Below are 25947 nucleotides of genomic sequence, written 5' to 3'. Positions count from 1 at the left end.
GACAGAGAGAGGCATAAACAATTCATAATTTCAAATGTTCTTCCTTAAGAGCCATACTCAAACTATAAATGTCAAAATACATGAAAATGTGTGCACTTTTTTGTCTTTTCGCCACTTTTAAAGTACTAAAAGTCTCTGAATTCTTTCAATAGCATTTTTATGCCGTTTCTAATTAATGAGTATCAATATCGCTTAAGCATGGAGAAGAGTCTAATAAGTAAAAAGATTAAAATGGCGCAAGAGGTCGGGTCGACGCCACATAAAACTCCTATTGGTGTGTTTGGGACTCAGCGGTTTCCATATTTTAGCTAACAAGTTAGCGGATAGCCTCATGCACCCATCACAAGAGCCGCATGTGGCCACCGAGCCATAGATTCCCTATCCCTACTCTAGCCCTTCAAGGACGAGTGATTATTTTTTGGTCATTAAAAAAAGTACATATTTCTTTGCCTATAAGCCCTAAAATAGCGGTAAATTTGTTGAATTTTACCATTTCTCGCATATAAGTCGCCCCCGATTCACAATTTTCACCTCCATATTCATGGTTTTAATCTCATTTTCTGCTTTATCCTCATTAGAGTCGAGGGGGGTGGGGAACTTGAGCCTATCCCAGCAAAAATAAATATGGATACATAAAGAAAAAAACAGTTTTATACTAATTCATCTAGGAATGGTTGTTTTCTCACTGCAAAACAGAAAATAACCAACAAATAGTAATTTACCAATATATACTGGTAAAAAAGAGTATAGCAATGCTGTAAATCTTGTGTGCATGCATGCAAGCCCCACCCTTAATTCAGTCATCATTTGTTTTAGTTACAAATCCGACTTAATATCGAGAAAATATGGGAACTCGTTTTGTCATTTAAGAAAACAATATTAACAATTATATGAGAGAATAAAAAGATCAAGTCACAGTAATCCATAAACAAGAAAGTCCAGTTGTCCTGTTTCAATCTATTTGGATTTTGCTACAATAAGAATTAGAAAAGTCACAGGCAACCCCAGGGGGCCTTGTCAGCTGATGAGACCACAAAATGCAGTCTGACTTGAATGGAAGTCTTTTTTATGTACACTTCTATCACGATCATCATTTTTTAAAAGGGAATTTACACACACAGACACACATTTAGTAAGGGATCATATTTTCTGTAAACATAATGAAAATACGTATTATAAATTCATATGAATGAGGACAAAGCTCCATTAGTATATGACACTATATATCGCAATGGACATTCCAATTTGCCATGTTGGATTATATTGCGATACACTTCAAGCCAAAATATTTAGTATTAATAGTTGTCTTTTTATTCATTTGAATTAGTATTTAATCATTACATTTATCTATAAAATCAAATGTGTGAATAGCACTTTTGTATTCTGTGTTGTCCATTTATGTGGACGTCAACATGAACCCTTTCATGCACCAATTATATTTTTTATCCTTTTGTGGCACTTAGGAGTAACATAGTAAGCACTGTCCCTGAAATGGTTAACTTGTTGCTAAGATCCTATTGTAGGTAAACAAAACAAAACTGTTTTTACTGACAGTAGTACGCTGAGCGGCCCAGCGGCATAAGGGATTAGCCTCACAAAGGGAGACATGGGTTCAAATCCAGTATTTGTGATTGTGTGGAGTTTGCATGTTCTCCCTGGGCCTGTGTGGGTTTTCTCCAGGTACTCCGGTTTCCTCCCACATTCCAAAGAAATCAATAGTAGGCTGATTGGGCACTCTAAATTGCCCCTAGGTATGAATGTGAATGGTTGTTTGTCTCCTTATGGCCTGTGATTGGCTGGCCAACAATTCAGGGTGTCCCCCGCCTCTGGCCTGAAGTCAGCTGGGCTAGGCTCCAGCACCCCCCCCCCCCCGGCCCTAGTGAGGATAAAGCGGTTCAGAAAATGAGATGAGATGTAATACCCCGAGGTAGCCCGCATGCCATTTTTTATCACCCCCTCCATGAGTGGATCAAAAACATTAAATTATTTGGACTTTCCAACATCTCCCTCTGGTGTAGACGAAGAGTATTTGTACAACGAAGTCAAGTAAACGTTAAACCTCCCGCTTTTTATATACATAGTTGAATATTTGTATTTGCAATTAAATAAATACTCGGTTTAATGTGAAATCAGTTTAAATCGATAAGTAAATACTACATTGGTGAATTCAAGTTCGCATTTGTTTTTCTAGGTCGTGACGCAAGAGGGCGTGGCTAGAGGAGAGAAGTAACGTTACCGTCAAAACATTGGAAGCCTTCAAATTTAACTCCTCCCCCTGCAAATTAGTCACATGGTCGCTCTTCCGCTTTCCCGTGACTGTTTGGAGCAAATAATCGGAGGACGAGGCGTGTCATGCCGCCGCGTTGTTATTGGGCATCTTCTTCCAAAAGCCCCGGTAGCTCTAAACTCGGCGCCCGGGACGACCACATCCTCCATCGAAAGCGGACATTAGAAGCAAGACGAGGGAGTTGGCAATCAGGAAGTGAGTGGGACACTATTTTGTCGAGGTACTTTCTTTGTAAGTTTGCAACATTGTATATTTTAGCCAAACCCGATGCGATACGATTTTGTGCACGAGCCTTAAATGTTTTTTATCCATTATAAATGGTTGGATGTCACTTTCGAAGGTGCATTGCTTTATGTCTGTGGGTGGGTGCTGTTGTCACTTCCTGCCTACGAAATATAGCAAGAGCAAAGTACCTGCTTACTGGTTAGATCGGCCCAGTTTCCTAAAATAGAGAGAAAAAGTTTTTTAGCATCCTGATCTGCCTCCGTACAACGTGGGACAAAATGTGATTGTTTATTTGGACTTTGCCGGTCTGAGGGTCTGAGTTACATGGGCATGAGATAGCCAATCAACACCTGGAATTGTGGCATCCTTAAGTTTATGGATCAGAGTTAATGCATTTCTAAACAATTATAAACCTAAATCCTTGGAGGGTCAGTGGTCACAACAGTGGACATTCATTCCCTCCCAGCCAAAATAGTCTCCTAAATTAAATCATTAATCTCATTTCATTTTCTGAACCACTTTATCCTCACTAGGGTTGCGGCAGTGTTGGAGGCTATCCCAGCTGACTTTGGGCCAGAGGCGGGGGACACCCTGAATTAGTGGCCAGCCAATCGCAGGGCACAATGAGACAAAAAAATCATTCACACTCACCCACATTGCTAGGGACAATTTAGAGTGTCCAATCAGCCTACCATGCATGTTTTTGGAATGTAGTCCAACAGAGGCCCGCGGAAGCACGGGAAAACATGCAAACTCTACACAGGTGGACCAACCTGGATTTGAACCCAGATCCCCCACTGTGAGGCCGACGCGCTAACCACTCAGCCGCCAGGCCGCCCTAATTCATCTCTTTTTGAACCGCTTTATCCTCATTGGGGTAGCGGGCGATGCTGGTGCCTATCCCATCTGACTCCGGGCCAGAGGCGGGGGACACCCTGAATTGGTGTCCAGCCGATTGCAGGGCACAGAGAGACGAACAACCATGCACTCTCACACTCAAACCTAAAGGCAATTTAGAGTGTCCAATCAGCTTAGCATGCATGTTTTTGGAATGTGGGAGGAAACCGGAGTACGTGGAGATAACCCACGCAAGCCCAGGGACAACATGCAAACTCCACACCGGTGGACCCACATGAATTTAGACCAAGGTCCCCCTTTGTGAGGCCGACACTCTAACCACTCAGCCGCCGGGCCGCCCTAATTCATTCATTTTATTTCTAATTTACCATTCATCAAAAATGGATTTACAGCTGCAATTGGCTCCTAGGGCACATGTTTGAGAGCCCTGTCCCAGTTACATGAAATATAGAAAAACAATTAAGAAAAATCATAATTCATGGGTGAAAGGGTTATTAACCACATTCATGCTTTAAACACGCCCATGAAAGTGTGTTTTTGTCAGATTACATCTGTGGTTGTAGAATTTGTAACTGACCGGAGTTTTAAGTATATGTTCACACTAGTGGTTCTCCCTCAAGGAACTGTCAAATTATTTCAAAAAATGTGTTTTGTAACATTCAAAATAATTTATCTACAATACCAACTTAAAACAGAAACATTAAACACAACACTCCTTTCTATCATAGCTATGGGCCACTGATATAAATATGATTTACCACAAATTTTTCTACATTTATGCATGCTGCATTTTTCACGCTTGTTTTCTTTGTTATAAATTGGTAAATCAAAATTACATTTTTTTTGCGGTTTCGTCATGCACACAAGGTTTCCAGCATTCCATAAATATTTTTCATGGGCATGCTTGCCTGGAGTTTAGTGCAAGTGATTTTTGTCTTTGTCATGCGGATCATATTGCGATAATTGTGTTTTTCTCTGTGCTTTTCACTTTCTTTGAAGATATCTGCTATTGTGGTTAGAAAAATCGATAATTATAGATCAAGTAATTAATGCTGACACTCAAGGTGCAGAAACATGTATATACTTTAGTTTGTATTATACAGAGTTGCTCAGTTCTCCGGAATTTCTGGAGTTCACCCGGACAGGCACTGCAGACTCCGGGACTCCAAACAACCTCGCTAAACTCTGGAAATCCCCCCAAAATTGTCACTTAATTTTTTTTGGAAGCAACCATTTTGGAAAATTTCCAAAGTTCTAATTTAAATCTCTCGAAATTCAGACCTTTGCTTCGACTTCCGCTTCTTACTTCCATATTGGATTCAACTGCATTGGAAAACGGATTAATTCGGTAAGATGAGTGCATTGTGAATCATCCGAGTTGCAAGTTCTGACAAATGATTCGTCTTGTGCGGTTTTAATCGATTTGGAATCTATTGAATAGGTAGCCTTTATCGCTTTAACATTTACGTTTTTTTTGTTTTTTTTTCCCCAAGTGAAGTATTATTAAGGCTGTCTAAACCACCAGTTTTTTTTTGTTTTGAAACAAATCCTACCAGGTGTACACATCATTGGTACAGTTGTGGTCAAAAGTTTACATACACTTGTGAAGAACATAATGTCATGACTCTCTTGAGTTTCTAGATATTTCTACAACTCTGATTTTTCTCTGATAGTCATTGGAACAGATACTTCTTTGCCACAAAAAACATTCATGAAGTTTGGTTTTTTTATGTCTTTATTATGGGTGAACAGAAAAAAACGAATCAAATCTGCTGGGTCAAAAATATACATACAGCAGCGCTAATATTTGGTAACATGTCCCTTGGCCAATTAGGCGCTTTTGGTAACCTTCCACAAGATTCTGGCAAGCTTCTGGTTGAATCTTTGACCACTCCTCTCGACAGAATTGGTGCAGTTCAGTTAAATTTGATGGCTTTCCTTTTCCAATCACTCTGTCATTGTTCTTGTGTACTTGTATTTCTGTAGAAGCGCAAAAACATGTATTGTGGTCGTAATAATGGGGGGTGATCTTACATCTCTGTTTCTCCTTTATCATGGCCATGTCTGGTCTACGTTAAACGCAATATTCGAGGGATTACTGTATACATTATTTCAGACAGTATTATGTAAATATTTGAACAACTTTATGCTGCATTCCTTGTGTTTAAAAGAAAGATATTTTCCTTTTAATGAAATTTAAAGAATTTAACTCATCACTTTTTTAATTTAAGTTTAGGGGGAGGATTCATGGGAATCAGGAAGAGTGCCCTCATTGGATGCATGTCACAGAGGGCTACAAAAAGAAATCAAGAGTGTTAATATATGTACAGGTCAAAATCAGTCATTAGTACGATGTAACATAAGACACCGTAATATAGGAACATTTGGTTCAATTCATTGTGGTAAAGAACAATAAGAGCCCTGGCATTTGAAATGTTGATGTGGTTTTGTTACTTGTGAAGTAAAAAAATGAAGGACTCCTTCGATACATTTTCTGCTGAAAGGTGTTCTGCACCCAAACAGTGTGAATCCCCGGTTCTCAATATTCAGTGCACTATATATGGGTCTAATTTAGATACTACCTCAGAGGTACTGCTTTCTGTATTTTGGTGTTGAATTTTTGCTCGAGGGGTTGTTCTTGTAATATAATAAACTGCCTATTTTGTGATGGTTAATGACATTTGGGTTACGTAATGTTATTTATGCCAAGTGAGAGTTAGTGAGGGCGCCCCGGTGGAGCGAGTGGTTAGCGCATCGGCCTTACAGCTCTGGGGTCCTGGGTTCTAATCCAGGTCGGTGCAACTGTGTGGAGTTTGAATGTTCTCCCCGGGCCTGGGTGGCTTTCCTCCGGGTACTCCGGTTTACTTCCATATTCCAAAAACATGCATGGTAGGCTGATTGGACACTGTGAATACCCTCTATTATGGGTGAGAGTGTGCATGCCAGCCGCTGGCCTAGAGACAGCTGGATTAAGCTTCAGCACCCCCCTGCACCCTAATGAGAATAAAGTGGTTCAGAAAATGAGATGAGAGGAGAGTTAGTGAACACGCCTAGCACTCAGCTAGACGACCAACGATCTAAACTGACATTTTACCTCACCTTAATCTTATATAATAGTTTACTGTTGGTGTAGTCTCTGTAATTACTTTCCCTATATGGTTATGCATTTGTAGTAGTTGCAATTTGAACCACAAAACATCATGCCCCAAAAAATCTGAAAATACGTCCTCGCCTTACTGTTTTAGTTTTTGTCAAACAAGGCTGTGAGTCAGATGGCTCCAAATACCAGGCTAAGGTGTGAGCGCCCTTCATTAAGGACGACACGTCATTTTCGTCACAAGTTTGGGAATCCTGCTGCTAGTGTGTAATTGTGTGAACTGTCCAAGGAGGATGCAGAATGTGCGTCGGATTGATTGTGCTAAGGTAACGAAATCCGTCAAAATATCAGCTGACTGTGGTTACAGACTTAACTCATTCACTGCTATTGACAGCAAAGTATGTCCAATCAATTTGAACTTTGACGGCTGGGATTGAATGCTTGAGAGTCAGTGCCTTTGATGGCGATTGAAAGATCCTTCTTATTTTACCCACATAGTCCAAATGGATTGGCCATTCCAACAGAGTCAAAGGTAACAAATTAGTTAATTCATGAACAATCATTAAGGCTGTTAGAAGGATGAGAAGGTTGTGTTTCCTGAGTTTTAGTGTTGTAACTGTTAGTATGGCAAAGGAACCAAATGGTTAATATACAAACAGCTCTGAGCAACTTTGTTTTTTTTCCTGTCACAAGCAGTAACAGCCAGTGAGTTAATGACATTTTGTAGAAAATTATTTGGCATATCACTTGTGACTGACTGTTTGAAGACACATGGTTTCATAAATGTCCTATTAAAAAGGACATTTGAGCATGCTCAATGACCTCCATAATAAGTCATGGAATGTTTATAATGTATTGCTAATTTTGGTGACAATGCTTCACATTTTCAGGAAGCTTTTATCATGGCAGCGTGACATGACAAGCAGTGGATGGTTAATTAACTAGATCATATTTCACTAAATCCTTTTGAAATATGCTCTCACAAACCACACTTGGTTCTGTAAATAGGGGCAATTTTTAAATATTATTTTGCAAATGGTGCATCCTTTATATCATAGTAGCAGCGTGTCACATTCTACATAAACTCGTTAGCTGCATCCACAAGCACTTGAGACCCAATTTATATCTGATTTGACCACATTTCTTTGTATCAAATGAGTTCTTATGCCCCCTTCTCATCAAAACGTGCTAGTTTTCCTAAAATTTGACACACATTGCTATGAAATAATGATGTCCCGATGTGTCGGTACGGCTATAATTGGCATATTGCACAGTATCGGATTTGGTCACAAGATTGTATCCGATCAACTAGTTCCGTGTATTATTAGCAGTATAGTGCTTCAGCTGTTGTTAATAAAAACACCAAGCAAGCAATGTTCCGCCTAATTTTTCATATGTCTGGGCACTCAAAAAACCTCCACACTGAGGCCCACTGTGAGCAACATCAGAAGTGCTCGTTATGGGGCACACCAGTATCACACCTGCCATAGGCAGGTGCCTCTACTACCCATAAATGATCTAGTCATAATAAAATGTAATGATTAATAACCATGAATAAAACATCTTAATAAATGTCACGAGAATATGCACAAATCTGACTTTATTTTTCATATCTGTCCTTCTCACTTACCATTCTCACTCAAATTACTTTTCTGCTGAATGTGTTACTTGAGGTAGTTTAGCTTCCATTCATAGTCAATATTTTTTCATTGGAAAACTCACAACTTTAGCTTCACTGCATGCTTTGCAGAGGAGACCTTTCTCACCCAATTTCACCGCTTGTTCTTCAATTTGCACATACTCTGACAACCATTCCATCTTAAACCAACGGCATTTCTCTTTTTGTTTTTTTGAGTGACTCTGCCACAGCCCGACTACTTCACTTTAGAGATTACTATGATCCTTCACCACTCCGTGGCTTTAGTACATTGCATTTTTTTATATTAAGTATAACAAAAAGTTCATTAAAAATGTCCAAATTCACATAGCAAGGGAAACATGGGATAAAAAATGGCGGAAGTCAGGGCTCCGCTTCTTCAGCGGTGAATTTTGTGCTTAAAAAGAAGACTCGGTGCTCTTATTGGCTTCAAGTTGATGATTAATTAATCATTTATTTTGATTACCATTTCACTGATTTCTGGTCCACAGCGTGATCTAAGAAACAGCAATGTCAGACGAACGCACACCTCTCGTCACCCCAGGGGTGTGCGGCCTGACCATGGCGACCTGTGGCACTTTAGCGGACACTCCTCCAGATTCTCCACCGGACACCAGAGAAATAAGTAAAGAGCCTCGAAAACTCAACACGTTTTTTGGCGTGATGGTGCCGACCATCCTCTCCATGTTCAGCATTGTGTTGTTCCTGCGAACAGGTGAGTTAAACAAAAATACCTCAGCCTGTAGACAAGACTTGACGTGATCTTCTATTACAGGTTTTGTTGTCGGTCACGCGGGACTCCTTCAAGGTCTTGTAATGGTGGTTGTCGCCTACATCATTATAATGCTTACCATCTTGTCAATTTGTGCAATCTCCACTAATGGAGCAATACAGGGAGGCGGTGCTTACTGTATCCTTCCTCCTCATGTAGCTGCATTTCTGTGCTGGACTTCCTTTAGTAAGAAAAACCTTGACTTCATTTATCAGACATGATCAGTCGATCGTTAGGCCCAGAGTTTGGAGGAAGTATCGGGTTGATGTTCTTCCTCGCCAAAGTGTTCGCATGTGGAGAATATGTTCTTGGTCTGGTGGAAGCTATTCTTGATGTGTTTGGCATGGATGCAGGTAAATTATTTTGTGGGGGATTATATGTCATTTTTATACCATGTACCATAAAGGATACTTGGCTCACTGTGAACCACCATCAGGGCCAACATTGGCTGTAATGCAGAGGCACTGAAACATTAGTGTTAAATGCCAGTCTACTTTTCAAATTAATTGGATAGCTACCAACGTGAATGGTTGCCAATGAGTTAAAATATGTTAAGGTTATAGGCCAAAATGTTCTTCAAAAAAAAGTAGAGTCGTACTTCAATTTACGAAATGAATTGGTTGCAGAACTTTTTTCGGGGCTTTGATATATATATTCTTTTTAATTATTCATTTTAAAAAACATGGTTTGAACATTAACACTATGCTCAGATTTCATGGTAGAAACAAAAACAAATTTAGTGGTTCAGTCATACCTCTACTTCCAAAATGAATTAGTTCCAAAACCTTTTTTGTAATTAACGCAGTAATTTACATATATGTGAATTTTGTAATTTGTTCCACAGTCCTCAACAAACGACAAACTAAACCATTTAAAAATGATCATTGTCCCACTTTTGTAAAAAAAAATTGTAAGACAGAACAAAATGAAAGAAAATCATTTATTAATGTAATTAAATGAATAAGTATGCAAAAACGTGTTCTATTCGTGCAGTAGTATAGTACAGTAAGGACAACACTCGCGTTAGCACACGAAGACAGCATAAACACAGCTATAATACAACTTCAAATGACAAAGTCAAAACAACTTAGCATTAAATAGAACTCCTATTTTTTTGCTGAATAACAGGGCCCGTTTATTTATTTCATTCACTCCAAATATTTAAAATTAAGAACTCTGTGATGACAAACGGTGGTCAGAAAGGAGTTGTTGTACTGGGAAGTTCCAGGCGGAAGTAAATCTTTCCAAAATAATGTTACCAGGACAATTAAATAAATAATGCATACAGGAAATGCATTTATTTCGTAACTTGGATATTTTTTTTGTATGTTGAGACGGTCATTTGCATATTGGTACTACTGGATTACCATTAGAAGTTGCTCCTAAGTATTTGAAAATATTTTTTTCAAAAACATTCAATGTGTACCATTTGTAGTTTTAAGTTACTTCTACTTTATTTGATAGAATGCACTGTATTGGATTAAAAAAAATAGTTATTTGAACAATTTAGTCAATCTTTCAAGTACCCTTAAAGGAAATTTGCATAGTAGCGTGTTACTTTCATAATCCTGTTGAATATTATTGGGAAATCAGCGATACATTAGATGAATGATTGTTTATTGTCTTCCATGAAGAACCTCTTTCCATTTATTTCCCAACGTGACTGGACCCTTACCTGTTTTTGTTTCAGAGATGCCCATTTCGGAGGGCGTCCGCGTTCTCCGTCAAGGTTACTGGTACACTGTGCTTTACTCTTCTGTCATTCTGCTGCTGTGTCTCGTGGTGTGTCTGGTGGGCGCCCACATCTACTCACGAATGGGTTTCGGCATCCTCCTGCTAGTCACCGTATCGCTGCTGTCCGTCTTCATCAGCTCTTTAGCCGTCAAACCTCAGAGTTTTGTCATTACTCACGGCAATCAGAGTCTGCGTTACAACGCCAGTTACACAAGTTTTAACTTGACCACCCTAAAGAACAACCTGGGCTGTGAGTGTTTGGATGTGTGTGTTGTGCTCTACTATATTTATACACTTCGACTGTCTAAATGTGTCACTTTTTTGCCCTGCAGCTGGTTACTCGTTGGATTACAGCACCAATTCAGTCATGTCGTTTTCCACTGTGTTTGCTGTTATGTTCACCAGCTGCACTGGAATCATGGCTGGAGCCAACATGTCAGGTTATAAATAATATACTCTTCGGCCACGTTTACAGGAGGAGTGGTGATTCATGATAACAGATCAAAGCCTGTCTTTTCTAATGAAATCTAAGTTAGACAAGACTATAAACAATTACATCTTTTATATGATAATATAGACGTTTGAGGATTTCAACTGTTTAAATGCCTGTTCAGCCTCGAGGGGCCAGTCTTTCAACGAAGCCAACGCAAGTTTGTCTAGCATATTCAACAACCAATTTGAAGCTTTTCCAAAATTCACTCTTACCAATCGGTGCATGTTTTTCTTTTCAGTTTTCTAGTCTTTAGTTTATCCTTAATTTCTTGCGGCATTCTGTTTTATCCAAAATTCCAATTTTTTTTTATTTTATAACAAGTATTTTTTAGTTTAGCATCCATACATCGCTTTAGTATACATTTTTATAAACATTTATTTATTTTTTTAAAAAGTCAGCAAGAGAGACCACACATCGTTTTAGTATACTTTTTTTTTAATCAGCGTGAGACCTGAACCCGAATTAATGGACATTTTAGGCCCGACCTTAGTAGAAATTCGTGCCCAAAATTTAGGTTCAGGCTTAAGTCCTCTAGTCCTCCCACATTTCCTCCACACTTTTGGTTCTGTAAATTCACCTACTACTAGCCTTTTTTGCAGAGGGGTGTTTATTTATTTATTTATTTTCTTTTGTTTCAGGAAGAAATACATGTAAAGGGGCTTATTGCCAATTTGTTTCTACATTTCTAAAATATATTTCGCCGTTAGAAAAAAGTTTTTTTTCTTTTCACTTAAATTTCAAGAGGCACTACTAATTAAAATTACTAAATTGTTCCTAATTCATGCTCAGTGCAAAAAGTTGGGGTGCACTCTTGTCGCCAATACTGCATATAGATGTTTTGAAAAACTTGAAGTAAATTTATAATTGAAACTAACATCCATTTCATTGGTTGTTCTTGTTGTTGAAGGTGACCTAGAAACGCCTAGTGTGTCCATCCCCAAAGGTACCATTGTTGCTGTCATTTACACTTTTATTGTGTACATCTTATTATTCATGTTGGTCAGCGCCACTTGTGACAGGTGGGAAACTGAAATGAGGCCTTATTTTTATTTAAAAAAAAAAAGTACTGCCATTTCTCATTCTTTTCCTTTTCCAGAACACTGTTGATCCAGGACTACGGATTCCTTCAACGAATAAACATCTGGCCACCATTTGTGACCATCGGAATATACTGTGGTGCTCTATTTGCTGCAATGTGTTCAATGATCGGAGCATCTCGCATACTGCATGCTCTTGCTATGGATCAGCTCTTTGGTACTACTGATCTTCACCAAGACGACATGTTAACATTATCACAAGTCCTTTTTTCCAAGCAGATTTTCTTAACCCGCAGGTTTGCCGTTGGCACCCGCCACAATCACCACTAAGTCAGGTAACCCATGGATGGCAGTATTGTACACTTGGGGCCTAGCACAGGTTAGTGAGGCCTGTTCAACATTTACTTGGTTAGGAGCTTTATGCTGACCTCATTGGTTTTATGTCTGTGTTACAGTGTGTGGTATTTGCAGGGCAGCTCAATGCCGTTGCCAGCTTGGTGACCGTTTTTTACTTGCTCGCTTATGCGGCTGTTGACCTGGCTTGTCTGGCTCTTGAATGGGCGTCGGCACCCAATTTTAGGTACAGTAATACCTCAACATATGAGCAATTTGAGATAGGGGTAAAATTTCAAGCAAATATTTACCTTGAGATATGAGAAATTTTGACATACGAGCATACAGCCAGGTGTGGCCAACGCAAGGCTGCTTTTGAGAACAACATGGACACTGTCTTTCTCGTTGCAACTCCCTCGTGTAATTTTTCTATGAGCACTGGGCGGAGCGTTGCATTTTTTCAAGGTTTTTCCCTGTTAGTCAGTGTAGAATGGCGGATCTTGGTCGCTAATACGAGAGGAGTATACCACTTCTCGTTGGCAAATGGTCGTGCGTTATCCTATTGTAAAGACATTTGTGTGCGTCATTTTCGGAATATCTTGAAGGCAAGACAAAAGGAAACAACCCTCGATAGGTTCCTTTTGAAAACTGCAGTTGAAAGTCAGGGTGGAGGCAGGGCAAATCGAGCCAACCCGGGAGAAGAAAAGTATAAGAATTTAAAATAGAATTAGAATTAAGTTTAGTGTAAGGTTAGAATAAACTTATTTTGTGTCTGTATCGTAATCCAAGTTCATTTTGAATTAGTTTATGTTACGAGCACGTTGCCGTGCAAAAAGACTTGGTCTCTCCCCTCCGTGAAATCTGTCTAATTTTTGTACTGTTAAACATCATAGCCAATAGTTATTCGTTAATATATGGTGAAATAGAACAAATAGAAATGTTTTTCCATTCCAATATTCTGTTTTTGGGTGTTTTTTCAGAGGGTTGGAACAAATGTATTTGTTTTTAGTTCATTTCTATGGGAAAGGTTGATTTAAGATACGAGTAAATCGACATACGAACTCAGACCCGGAACAATGTGGATGTCGAGCAGGGTTCTTAGCTAGTCTTTTCTTTTACAAGAAAGCAAAAGTGTGAACCTGTTTGGCAAATACATTTTTGCCATAATGGTTCAATCTGTCATTTGACTGTTTTTTGTATGAAAAAAATCCAGTTTACACTTGGCATTTTGGGGTCTGACATGAGCTTGTTATCTGGGTTGTGGAGGCGTTTTTTTTTTTTTTTTTTTGGAGCCACCTAATTGGAAAAGGGCCTTTAGCTGTTCCTCATGACAACTCAAGGCCATAAATAGACTTGGAACGAGTGGAACTTTCCATCCACTTTTGGATCAGTAAGTATGAATTTGGTAATTTTCCAAACCCCATTTTAACGGGGTCCGCGACCGGAAACTCAATTTAGCAGCAGGCTGTGGACCTGAAAAATATTCATCCCCTTGGGTGCCGGTGTTACTAGGCCTTGCAAGATTTCCTACATTCATGGTATCCCCAGCAAATGGTGAAATAAAGTAAATTGTGGTTTCCAGGGGAGGACTTAAAAATACAACCACTGCCAGTCTTGCTTATCTTTTGTGGCGGATTGTATATTTCATGTTAGGTTATTTACACTAAAGCGGTCTCTGTTTATTCTTCTTTGTGTTTCAGGCCGACTTTTCAGTTTTTCTCTTGGCACACGTGCCTGTTAGGAATCCTGAGCTGTTTAGTCATGATGTTCGTCATTAACCCCGTGTACTCATCGGCCAGTATCGTCCTCCTGTTGGTCTTACTGTTTTTCCTCCACTACCGTTCTCCTACCAGCAGTTGGGGCTATGTCAGCCAGGCGCTCATCTTCCATCAGGTACGAGCATCGCACCTCACTCCTGACATTTGTTCGAATTCGAATTGATCACTGTCGGTCATGGGCGGAAAACAGACCCCAGTTGCCACCCTAGGCAGCAGCAATAGGAAAAAAAAACTCCAATACTTGACAACTGCTGTTTACACTAGGGTTGTATTCGTTCGATTTGGATCAATATATTTGTTTGTTAAGATCAATTCAAAATAATGACCATATATGTATATATTAATTCAAAGAAAATCATACCTTTTAGCAACAAAACCATTGAAACTGATATTATATTTATTTTCCTAAGTTGGACCTGGTTGTGTTCATACTTATGTAGTATTAATCAATCGAATACCCTTGAATCGTATTGTCACGGATAGTTGTACAAATAATTTAGTTTGTATTTTTATATACGATTGTGAAATATTTTTCACTTCTTAAAAGGTTTCTGCCCCCTTTTCTCCACTTTATAAATATTTTTCTAGATCGCCCTGGCTTCCAGAACTCCCACCCAGTTCAAAATAATTTGACTTGAATTGCAGCCCATGTTTTTCTCGCTTTGTTGCGGTTTTAGGTGCGCAAATATCTTCTAATGCTGGATGTAAGAAAGGACCATGTAAAGTTCTGGAGACCACAAGTTCTTTTGATGGTTGCCAACCCACGCTCTTCCTGCCAGCTCATATTGTTTGTCAACCAGCTGAAAAAAGGAGGCCTCTTTGTGCTAGGCCACGTACAACTTGGAGATCTGGGTAATTTTCTCAAATGGTCTGATGCAAGTTCTGCTGAATTGACTTAAATATTCTAATTCTGTCAATATAATCAAAGGCTGCGTTCAAAAGGTTGTTCATCCACTTCTTGTTTTCCTCTATTACTTCACGTTTTGTAACGTGTGTATTTTTACATGCAGAAGAGAAGATTTAACTTCAACTCTGTTCCCTTTTCCATTGACAGAAAACAGTAATATATTGTGTTGTGTAAAATTAAAAGCACAAGATGTTCCTAACCAGGAAGTTAACGTGATGGCACGTTGTCTTCTGAGAAAATACTAGCCCTCTGTAGGAAAACAATATATTTACTTTTATTGGTCACATAACAACATTTGAATGATTAAATCAATTATTTTTAATCCATATAAGCAATGACGTTTGCAAAGTGTCATCATGTTGAATACACTTTTTTACGGAGGAGTATTAGGGCCACCAAAAAAAAAGAAAAAAGTATCAAAATTCTGACCTCACTTCCAAATCTGACTCTATTCTCAGAGTTCCAACTTCAGACTATTAGGACTAGTGACGGCAAATCAAAGATGGCCAATATTCTGAACTGAAAGTCAGACATCTGACTGGAAATTCTGAAATTTGCTCACCTTTTTTTTTTGCTTTTCTTCAGCGGCCAATCCATACTTTCCATGCTTCCATTTACAGCACACGTCTCAACACGTGCTAATGCCTCCTGGTGGCAGTCAGTGAAAGCTACAACATTAACGTTTCTTATTAGAGTCTGGTTTATTATTCCTACCTATCTTTCCTGTGTTTTAGATTCCCTGCCGTCAGACCCAGTGCAGCTGCAGTACAACTTCTGGCTGAGCTTAGTTGACAAACTCGGGGTAAAGGCCTTTGTAGACCTGACGCTCTCGCCATCTGTTAGGCAGGGAACGCAGCATCTTCTGCGCATCACAGGCCTTGGTATACCAACGCACATTTTGTTTTGTTAACTCAATAAACTGGCGCTGACAGCGATCCGGTGACTGTTTACAAAAGTCTTCTTCCTGAGAGATTTTTCTTTCTCTTCAAGGTGGCATGAAGCCCAACACTCTGATCTTGGGGTTCTATGACAGCTGCACACCCGAGGACTTCTTCCTCCAAGACACTGCCTTTTGCGGCATAGCGGCAGGACAAGGCGCCGAAGGCGAGTATAATTTTGGGGTTGACCTACCTTCGTTACAGGCCCATTTCCCTCCTGTCCGACACGTGGAGAGCCCACGCTGGCTGTCTCCTGAGGAGTATGTGGGGATCATCGCCGACGCCGTCAAAATGAACAAAAACGTGTGCCTGGGCCGATATTTCTTCCATTTGGAGGGAGAGGGGAAGCAGAGCAAGGTGGACGGCTCAGAGCGAACCATTGACGTGTGGCCCCTCAACCTGCTGCAACCAGGCTGTCGAGATTATCAGGATGTGTGCAGCCTGTTCTTGCTGCAGATGGCCTGCGTGCTCAACATGTCCAGCAAGTGGCGGCACGCAAGGATGCGGATCTTCTTAAATGTGGAGTCCGAGTCCAGTGACCAGGGCTGGGTGGTTAACGAAGAGACCTTTCGAGAGCTTTTGAAGAAACTTAGAATTCGAGCGTCCATCAAGATCGTCCCCTGGGACTCGGTGGTGCAACACCACACTCGGAGCGGTGGCGAGGAGGAGAGCCACGCCCTCAATGGTGAATTCCTTTTGGCGGTCAACTCCATGTTGATGGAACACAGTTCTCAAGCCGCCGTTCGCTTCTTGTATTTACCGCGTCCCCCGGCACATCACAGCTTTTCACAAATGTACTTGGCCCAACTGGAAGCTGTCACCAACGGTCTGGGACCAACGCTTCTCATTCATGGGGTCACCCCGGTAACGTACACAGATCTTTAAGAGTGGTGGTCTTCATGGGAGTTTGTATGTAAGCACTGGTTACATGTGGATGCAACGATACAATACAAAACAGACAAGTGCTGTATAAACAAATACCACACTTAGAAAATAATGTTTTTTCGGTTTGGAATTACTTTGTGGTTAATAATATTCAATCTCTCAATGTGTGTAGTATTCTGTAGTGAGGCAATTGTTTGATTCATACTTTGTCAATCGCTAATGAGCACTATGAAAGTGTTTAAAGGAACAACACTACTGTACATTCTAAACTGTGTTACTGTCAGTCAAGTGTGATTACATACACACTTGAGCATTTTGCAGTCTATCTTCCCTTTTTAATGCTCTGGTGGTTAAAACTAACAAAGTGAGTTCATGAGCTCTTCCCCTGACTGCTCTAAAACATCTCTGTATATATGTATATATGTATGTACATGTGTGTATATATGTACGTGCATGTGTGTATATATGTATGTACATGTGTGTGTGCATATATATGTACGTACATGTGTGTGTATATATATATGTATGTACATGTGTGTATATATATGTATGTACATGTGTGTGTGCATATATATATATATGTACATGTGTGTATATATATATGTATGTACATGTGTGTGTGCATATATATATATATGTACATGTGTGTATATATATGTATGTACATGTGTGTATATATATGTATGTATGTGTTTATATATGTATGCATGTGTATGTATGTGTGTATATATATGTACATATAAATATGTATATATAAATGTTATATATATAACATATATTTGTGTGTATATATATGTATATATACATATACGTACATATACATGTATACACATTAATATTCACACAGAAATATTTACCTCTGACTACAAGTCAGAATACAAATATTTTAAGACTTGTGGTATTTAAAAAACAATGTTCTTTTGGAGTATTCTGGTATATTATGATATTAATTTTGTTTTTGTTCACAGGACCGAATTGTACAAGGTTTTTTTTTCCAGCTGAATTGATTGAATGCATACATGTCATTTCACATGAGAATTCTCAGTATTTACACAAGAATTGGGAATAATGCATGTACTGACCTCCAGTGGATGTTTTGTTTGAACTATATTTTGCCTGCCAGTATCAAAGATGATTCCTATTAAGCCTAGGATGAGAGCAGGAAATGTGATAGAACAAAAGTCTTATTTGCTGTAAAGCTAAGTTTACTCAGTTATTTTATTTGTTTTAATACGTAGCAATTTCTTGATGTATTTTTGGTTTGTTTAACCCTACACTTTACCTCACTACAGACAAGAAATGGCCTCTAAGGAAGCAGCTAACATGACTCGGCTTGACTTTCCTCATATGCTCTGTTTTTCTGGAAAGTGTCTTAGACCGTTTTACTGTGTTTAATTTATATAAAGAAACAAATGCTCTTTGTCACAGAGGTGACTACAAAATACCAAATAATCACCTGAAGACATCAATTACAACAAAATGTAAAAATGTCGGCCTCTTGTAGAAAATCGTGTTTACCATGATAATGTTGATAAAATCCGTCCACCTATTTTCTTCAGCACTTTGTAACCATATAAACTCAAATGAACACAAAGTACACATCTTAAGCGCTACTCAAACATTCTCCTGAATATTCTCAAAATATAAAATTAGCTTACCTATCTACAAACACAATCTCAATATGGATTGATCTTTGTTTTCTCTAAACAGCCACTCATGAGGGATTTTATAAGTCCCTGGTAATATATTTTTCGCCCAATGATATGTATATTTGTACAGTCATCTTTGAAACTTCACAAATGTGTATTTAATAAAATATTGCCAGATTCAATAACACTTGTGGTGATTATAAGTTGGCAGGTATTATAATTATATATATATATATATATATATGTACATGTATACATATATATACAAATATATACATATATATATATATATATATATATATATATATATATATATATATATATATATATATATATATATATATATATATATATATATATATATATATATATATATACATATATATACATATGTATATATACATATATGTATATATACATATATATACATATATGTATATATACATACATATATATACATACATACATATATATACATATATACATACATATATACATACAAGTTTGAACATATGTGATACCTTTCCACAAATGTGATACATGTTAGAAATCCATCAGTGGATTGCATTCAGATGGCTCTCATTTCAGCAAACTGTGTGTTTGGAACAAACTACTACACCGCTTTGTCCACCCCGGAATTCTGCCCCAAACAGCAAAGTAGATTGCAGGAGGTTGGCTCATTGAAAAGTAAATCTTAGAGCATTCAAAAAGTGTGAGCGCCCCTGCCTTACATACCTTTTTCTTTAATAAATAAAAGCCTTACTATACATGGTGTATTTTTAATTTTTATTTTTCACCAAAATCAGCATTAGTATACCTGGTATTTTTTTGTTTTGAAAAAATAAAATCCGTACAATACACAATATAATAAATACAAGCATTACATGGTCATTTTTGACAGATAAAAGCCTTACTATACATGGTCTATTTTTTTTTCATTTTTCACTAAAATCTGCTTCTTTTTTTTTTACAAGTAAAAGCCTTACTAAACATGGTTATTTTTCTTTTTTTAAATAAAATCCAAGCATTACTATACATGTGCTTTTCTTTTCATTTAAAATAAATAAAACCCTTAGGTGGCCATATATAGTGAACTATTTTGTAAATGAAAAATAGCCTCACTGTACATGGTCTACTGAAGCCCCCTTAAATTATGCCTAGTGACACAACTGACCCGAGCCCATTAGTTAATAAATAAAGTACAACAAAACAAAAAGAGGAATCATTCCTGCTCATACATTATGCATTCTTGATAATCCATGAAATGGTACCAGTCAGTTGTTCCTCCTATCATATTTTTTCGTATATTAGCTGCCTCTGCGTGTAAGCCACACACTTAAAATTGCCTTAAAATTGTTGAATTTTACAATTTCTCTTGTGTAAGATTCCTAAACGCCTAAATAATTGTTGTGTTTTATCGGTTTGTGTTTTCTATATTTTGAAATAAATAACCGTATCGCATTGTCTTGCGTTTGGTGCATGACAAGTCTAATTTATGCACATATAAGCCATACCCCCAATTCAGTCATTGAGCGACAAATGCAACGTATATGCAAGAAAATAAGATACTTGTCCGCCTTAACCTCTTAGGACTTCTCTCCGACGTGCTGCACGGCGCAGTTTTGCCACGAAGAACGAGGACATCCGCAGGCAGTCGGGCACGAGCGCTCCCAACGCCAAGCTCTGCATTAGGACAGCAAATCAAGATGTATTAGTGGCTTTGCAAAAGATCACCGTCTGTTGTCGCTCCCACTCATGCTGACCTGCAGCGCATGTAAGAGACAGCCGTTGGTGTAGCTGGAGTAACCCACTGTGTTCAAGGCCTCTCGAGCGAAAGCGTCAGGGGTTTTTATGCAGGCGCCGCTTTTCATTTTGTTCATGTTGGTGGACACCAGGAAAGGACTGACACACTGCGGAAAGAGGATTTATTAGGACAGAGTGATTAAAATGAACAATGGCCTTACAATGCAATATTTTGCGTTGAAATTGAATAAATATAGTATGTTGGATAAACACAATTTTACCACAAATCATCATGTTTAATAGAAATAAGTAGGTGTTGGGATTTATTTAAAGATACCCCTTTACCAGAAAACCCTTTACCCTTTACCATTACATTATCTGATACCTGTAGGGCCGGGGTTGGGACCCTTTTTGACAGAGAGAGCCATAAACAATTCATATTTTCCAATGTTATTCCTTGAGAGCCACACTCAGAATTTAAAAATAAATGACCATGTGTGCATTTTTTTGTCATTTTGTCACTTAAATTACAAAAAGTCTGAATTATTTTGACAACATTGTTAGGCTGTTGCTAATAAATCAGTATTAATGATGATATACATGCAGAAGAGTAATAAAATACTAAATTATGATTGAAGTGGTGGTTGAGGTAACTCAGCTCTCTCACCAGTGATTTCCATATTTTACCTCACAGATGAGTGAAGAGCCATATGCATCCAAGGACAGAGCCACATATGGCTCTCGAGCCATAGGTTCCCAACCCTTGCTGCATGGTATAACTTTATTATTTAAAAAATATTACTGCAGTATGAGGCCATTTTAAATTCAAGTACATTATCATAATCCCATTAACATTATTTCATATTTACAGTACAGTAGATAAATGTCAAATAGGTGCTAAAGGGCTAAGTCCAAAATAATCGTGATATTCTTTTTAATAAACAGTGATTAGTCACTGTGAGCTAGTTAAATCAGCTAAAGGCCCCTTTAAATACTAAGCATTTTTTTAAATGTAAATGTTTATACTCATGGGCCGATGTCCTTCAATTTTGCAGCTTTATCTAATGCTGTGGCCCTGATATAAATTTTGCAGCTTTATCTAATGATATGGCTTGTGCTGTGAAATATTCACAATTATATATGAAAACACGCATTACAGATTTTGATTTTAGCTGGTTTTATGACAATATTTATCAATAGATCCTGTCCATAACTGGGTGCCAACATCATTTGAACAACTACACACATCCTTTACATTTGTAAACCTTTTCACTGTCGATAAATGAAGGTGCAAATCCAAATTAGGATGCCTCGATCTCATCTAGTTTTTGCTATTTATGAGTTTTCTTTTTTTGTGACTAGGTGGGTACCCAAACTGCACTGCTCGGTCCCTAAATTTGTCTAGCAACGTCATTTTCTGACTCAAGAATCACAAATTTACCTGAACAGTGATTCCTTCTGACTTGTACTCAGCATGCAGACACTGAGAGAAATAGCTCACAAATGCCTAAGAAAAAAAAAACATCACAGATGAGCTATGGTAAAAACAATAAAACTATTATACATATTAGTGCATGCCATACTCTAACGACAATAAATTGTACCTTAGTAGCAGAGTATAGTGCCAACAGAGGTTGTGGATAGAGTCCCATTTGCGATGAGATATTGATGATCAACCCTTTTCTTCTGCAAGGGACATGAGAAGCAAAGTTGGAATTACAACATAATTTAGCGGGATTTTTTAATAAATATTTGCCATTTTCATTAGCATACCTTTTAAGCATGTTGGGCAGAACCAATTTTGTCATCTGAGAGAGAAAAAAAAAACAGGAGGTTGAGCTAACACTGCACTAAAGGCTTTTTGCAACATAATTGATAATAATCTTTCTTACCTGAGCAACAGAGAGTGCATTACAGTCAAGAATCTCTGGGATTTTCTGTTGGAAGAAGAAAGAAACTAGTTGTCAATAATAACTGAGATATGCTTTTTCAATCAGTAATGAATATTAAAAACGAACCTCTTCGCCGTTTGGGATTTCAAGGAATTTGGCAAAATCATCGGAGTAGGCCATTGCCACATTGTTAACTGTGGAAGGAATATTTATGGGCATATTAATAATGCATGACGCTGATTTGAGTTTGCTATAGTGCAGGGGTAAGGAACCTATGGCTCGGGAGCCACATGTGGCTCTTTTCATGGGTGCTTATGGCTCTTCGCTAAACTGTGAGCTAAAATCTGGACACTATGTCTAGAGTCGTTTTAATCATCCAGTTTTTAATTAAACCTTTCTGCATGCATGCATCCCATTGATTAGCAGCAGGGTAACAATTTTGTCAACATAATTCTGGGACTTTTTCTTTTTTAAAGGCAGTAAAATGACTAAAAAGGCAGACATGTTCATGTATTTTTACTTACAGTAAATTCTGAGTATGGCTCTCAATGAATAACAATTAAAAATATGAATTGTTTATGGCTTTCTCTGTCAAAAAGGTTCCCGAACCCTGCTATAGTGTGATATAAAGTCACGTTGGCATTGGTAGTCAATGAGTTACATTATGCCACTCACCCAGAATTCCAATTTCCAGACCTTCTAGTTGCTTGTGGATAAGAGAGTAAATGCTACGGCCATGCGTGAAGTCCACTGGGATGGAGATAGTCTTTTGACCGTGTTGACCCTCTGAAAGAGACAGAAAGTTTTTTTTTTTTTTTCATTTCTATTCAAAAGTTGACATTTAAAAGCTAAAAACTTTTATACAGCAACGACGGGAATTCAAATAACCTCTTTTTCCAACATTTTAAATTTCCATCCATTTTTTTCGGGCAAAATGAGGACTACACACAATGTATTAAATCAGTGATTTTTTTTAGTTAATTATTAATAATATCTGTGTTTATTTTTTTTCATGTGTAACATAATAAAAATATTTATAAATGAACACAATACTCAGACAAATTAAATTAATGACATTAAAATGAAAAAAAATGAAATACACATTTGTTAAGGGCCAGGATAAAACTAAAGTTGATTTTTTTTCCGTATTATTTAACTCATTTCATGCATTTGACCGTGCTAAATGTCCAATTCATTTAACCTGGAAAGACTGGGTGTTAATCATTATGTTTCCGTGTTATTGATGGTGCTAAATAGCCATTATATTTAAAATGTGGGCAGGGGGGCGAATCAAACAAATATGCCCCGTGAGGGTTTAAAAAAAAAACATCATAAATTGTGCATTAAAGAGTAAAATTTCCATTTGCTTACCAATCTCTTCGGCCACCTGCCGAAGTTTTTCGTCACATCTGCTTACCAAAACGATATCCAGGCCTCTTTGGGCCAACTGAAGAAAAGGATAAAGACGCATAATTAAATCAAAGATGAACAACAGCTAACAACTGCAGCTTCATTCTTCATTATATTTTACAAGGCTCACCTCTATGGCATATGCTTTGCCGATGCCAGATGTGGCTCCTGTAACAACTGCGGGGAAAAAGTAGAAAAATGTTTTAAGACTTTTCCTGGATTTTTTTTCCACTCCCACAAAATGATAAAAAAAAGTACAAATGTAAAAATTATAATGAAATCATTCTCAAATGTGGTGAGTTGGTCTTTAAAAAAGAACTTTTAACATTGAATTAAAAGTCAACAGATACATTTTCAACTTTTATAAAAGACCTGGTTAGTATGTTTTATTTGAGCCTCAGCAAAAAAAAAGGATTTCTTCACTACTTTGTGATTATTTTTATCCACAGAACTATTGCATTAAGTCATATTTTGCTTATTAGAGAGAATAACAAATCACTGAAATGGACTTACAGAAATAAATGACGTGAATATGCAACATGTAAATGTATTACAACACTGTGAATGTTCACATTACACTAAATTATCTCAATACTAATCTTTACAAGGTATAAAAATACACTTTAGATGTAATTGTTAGAAAGACTAATTAGCTGTTTTAAAAGACACAACTACGGAAGAACTGAAATTACCTGCCCATTGCCCATACGTCTTTAAATCCACTTTCCAAATGGATGATAAAATGAACACCCTGAATCCGCAAAAACATTTCCAGAAAGATTTGACCAGGTTAAAAGCTAAAGTCAAGCCACCAATAAGGGTTAAAATACCAGCCAAAGACATTTTTGCACAAGAACTAACAATAAAACCATATGGGAGAGAACGAGTATTTATGTTCCTTGTGCCTGATGCTCCTCCCTGTTTGACGCACCTTTTACGTAATAAACCCTAAAAAAATTGGCAAGAACATTTTAAACGTATGTCACCGTGCAGTTTTTAATCACCAAGTTGAACATTTGTTGTGAAAAAAAAGCCCATGTAAGAGATAACCAGGCTGACGTAATTAAATGGGCCACAGATGTTTACGTCCTGTAAACGACCAATCTAATCACAGCTGATTGGAGGAGATGCTTCATTTGCCCTATTGACAAACATCAGTCCAACCTGATGAACAGGCAGCGGAATGAGACTAACGAAAGCCAGTTGCTCAAAGTGATATTCAACTAAAAAATAAAGAAATCTAGCCAATACATTAGATACTAGTGTCCAAAATATCTCACCCGGCGATACGTTGTGAATGTGCGTGATACAAAATGTGAGTTACAATCTGCACAGTTCGCACGGGTAGAGACAGTCCTCCCCATTCATGTAGAGCAATGGACGTACATTGATAAGCTAGCAATGCAACTGATTAAATAGTGTAATGATAATGTTGGCAATGGCCTCTTTACAGTGGCGGAACAACTAGGAATAGGGCCCGGCTGGGTGGAATTAGAATCCACAGGGGCCCCATGAGTGCAGTGGGGAAATGTGTATTAGGGTGGGGGTTTCTAAGGATTTTGAACACTTAAATTACAGTAATCCCTCGAATATGGTGGCTTCACTACATCACGTTTTTTTAATTCAAATGTTTTTGTTATTTTTTTTGGTAAGTTCATAAAAATGTGAAGATGCACGCTGAAACTCGCAAGCAGAAGCCACTCCCCTGTCCTCCGCTTGCTACTAGAACTCAGCACTGAATTAAATGTTTTTGTTTCTTTTTTTTTTTTTTTAAATCGGGGTGACCCTACTTCACGGTTTTATCTCGGTCACGTCTGGTTACATTGACCGCGATAATCGATGTGTGATATGTGGACACTTATCACGAAATGTTGTTTTGTAAGTGGACGAAAGTGTTATGATGAATAAATATGTGTGTGTGTGTGTGTGTGTGTGTGTGTGTGTGTGTGTGTGTGTGTGTGTGTGTGTGTGTGTGTGTGTGTGTGTGTTTTAGTAGGTCATTGTGTGGTGTGGCTCTTTGACTCTCACAGTAGAAATTTCTTGCTCTTTGTGTCTAGACATGTTTGCCACCCCTGTACTATTCCATGGTAAAAAATAAATAAATTAATAAAAATTCCATGAGCTGAGATGAGTTCACTTGTTTGGAATCAGTCATTTATTCATTCATTTGTCTTTAACCGCTTTATACTCACTAGGGTCACAGAGGGTGCTGAAGCCTATTGCAGAAGACTTCGGGCCAGATGCGGGGGGGA

General features: G+C 38.0%; 2 protein-coding genes across 2 annotated transcripts; one reads left to right on the top strand and one right to left on the bottom strand.

The window, feature by feature from the left end:
* Window positions 1–2282: 2282 nt before the first annotated feature.
* slc12a9 (solute carrier family 12 member 9) lies at window positions 2283–17430 on the top strand. The gene is made up of 14 exons (XM_077741265.1): window positions 2283–2482; window positions 8616–8839; window positions 8900–9034; window positions 9112–9249; window positions 10587–10880; window positions 10963–11070; window positions 12031–12142; window positions 12220–12377; window positions 12457–12539; window positions 12616–12740; window positions 14194–14386; window positions 14949–15123; window positions 15913–16059; window positions 16169–17430. Exons 2-14 carry the CDS (start codon window positions 8635–8637, stop codon window positions 16999–17001), a joined length of 2706 nt encoding a protein of 901 aa, XP_077597391.1. The 5' UTR covers window positions 2283–2482; window positions 8616–8634; the 3' UTR covers window positions 17002–17430.
* Window positions 17431–19636: 2206 nt separating this feature from the next.
* hsd20b2 (hydroxysteroid (20-beta) dehydrogenase 2) lies at window positions 19637–24595 on the bottom strand. Its single transcript, XM_077740824.1, has 11 exons — window positions 24388–24595; window positions 23826–23872; window positions 23657–23732; window positions 22961–23071; window positions 22412–22479; window positions 22286–22330; window positions 22167–22201; window positions 21998–22079; window positions 21835–21900; window positions 20414–20560; window positions 19637–20333 (listed from the first exon to the last, which is right to left on the bottom strand). The coding sequence occupies exons 1-11, from the start codon at window positions 24536–24538 to the stop codon at window positions 20229–20231; spliced, it is 933 nt and encodes a 310-aa protein (XP_077596950.1). The 5' UTR covers window positions 24539–24595; the 3' UTR covers window positions 19637–20228.
* Window positions 24596–25947: the final 1352 nt, after the last annotated feature.

The sequence above is a fragment of the Stigmatopora nigra genome, chromosome 19 (genome assembly GCF_051989575.1).
Source record: "Stigmatopora nigra isolate UIUO_SnigA chromosome 19, RoL_Snig_1.1, whole genome shotgun sequence".
Lineage (NCBI taxonomy): Eukaryota > Metazoa > Chordata > Actinopteri > Syngnathiformes > Syngnathidae > Stigmatopora > Stigmatopora nigra.
Note: the sequence above shows the minus strand (reverse complement) of the source record. Positions and strands in the feature narration are given on the sequence as shown.

Excerpts from the sequence above, each read along its gene's own strand:
- hsd20b2 (XM_077740824.1), bottom strand. The coding sequence starts at position 24,538 with ATGTCTTTGGCTGGTATTTTAACCCTTATTGGTGGCTTGACTTTAGCT. Across the intron at positions 22,202-22,285 it reads ATGCACTCTCTGTTGCTCAG|ATGACAAAATTGGTTCTGCC; the intron begins GTAAGAAAGATT and ends TTTCTCTCTCAG. Across the intron at positions 20,561-21,834 it reads CAGAAGGAATCACTGTTCAG|TGTGTCAGTCCTTTCCTGGT; the intron begins GTAAATTTGTGA and ends CTCTTTCCGCAG.
- slc12a9 (XM_077741265.1), top strand. The coding sequence starts at position 8,635 with ATGTCAGACGAACGCACACCTCTCGTCACCCCAGGGGTGTGCGGCCTG. Across the intron at positions 12,741-14,193 it reads GCGTCGGCACCCAATTTTAG|GCCGACTTTTCAGTTTTTCT; the intron begins GTACAGTAATAC and ends TTTGTGTTTCAG. Across the intron at positions 16,060-16,168 it reads TCTGCGCATCACAGGCCTTG|GTGGCATGAAGCCCAACACT; the intron begins GTATACCAACGC and ends TTTCTCTTCAAG.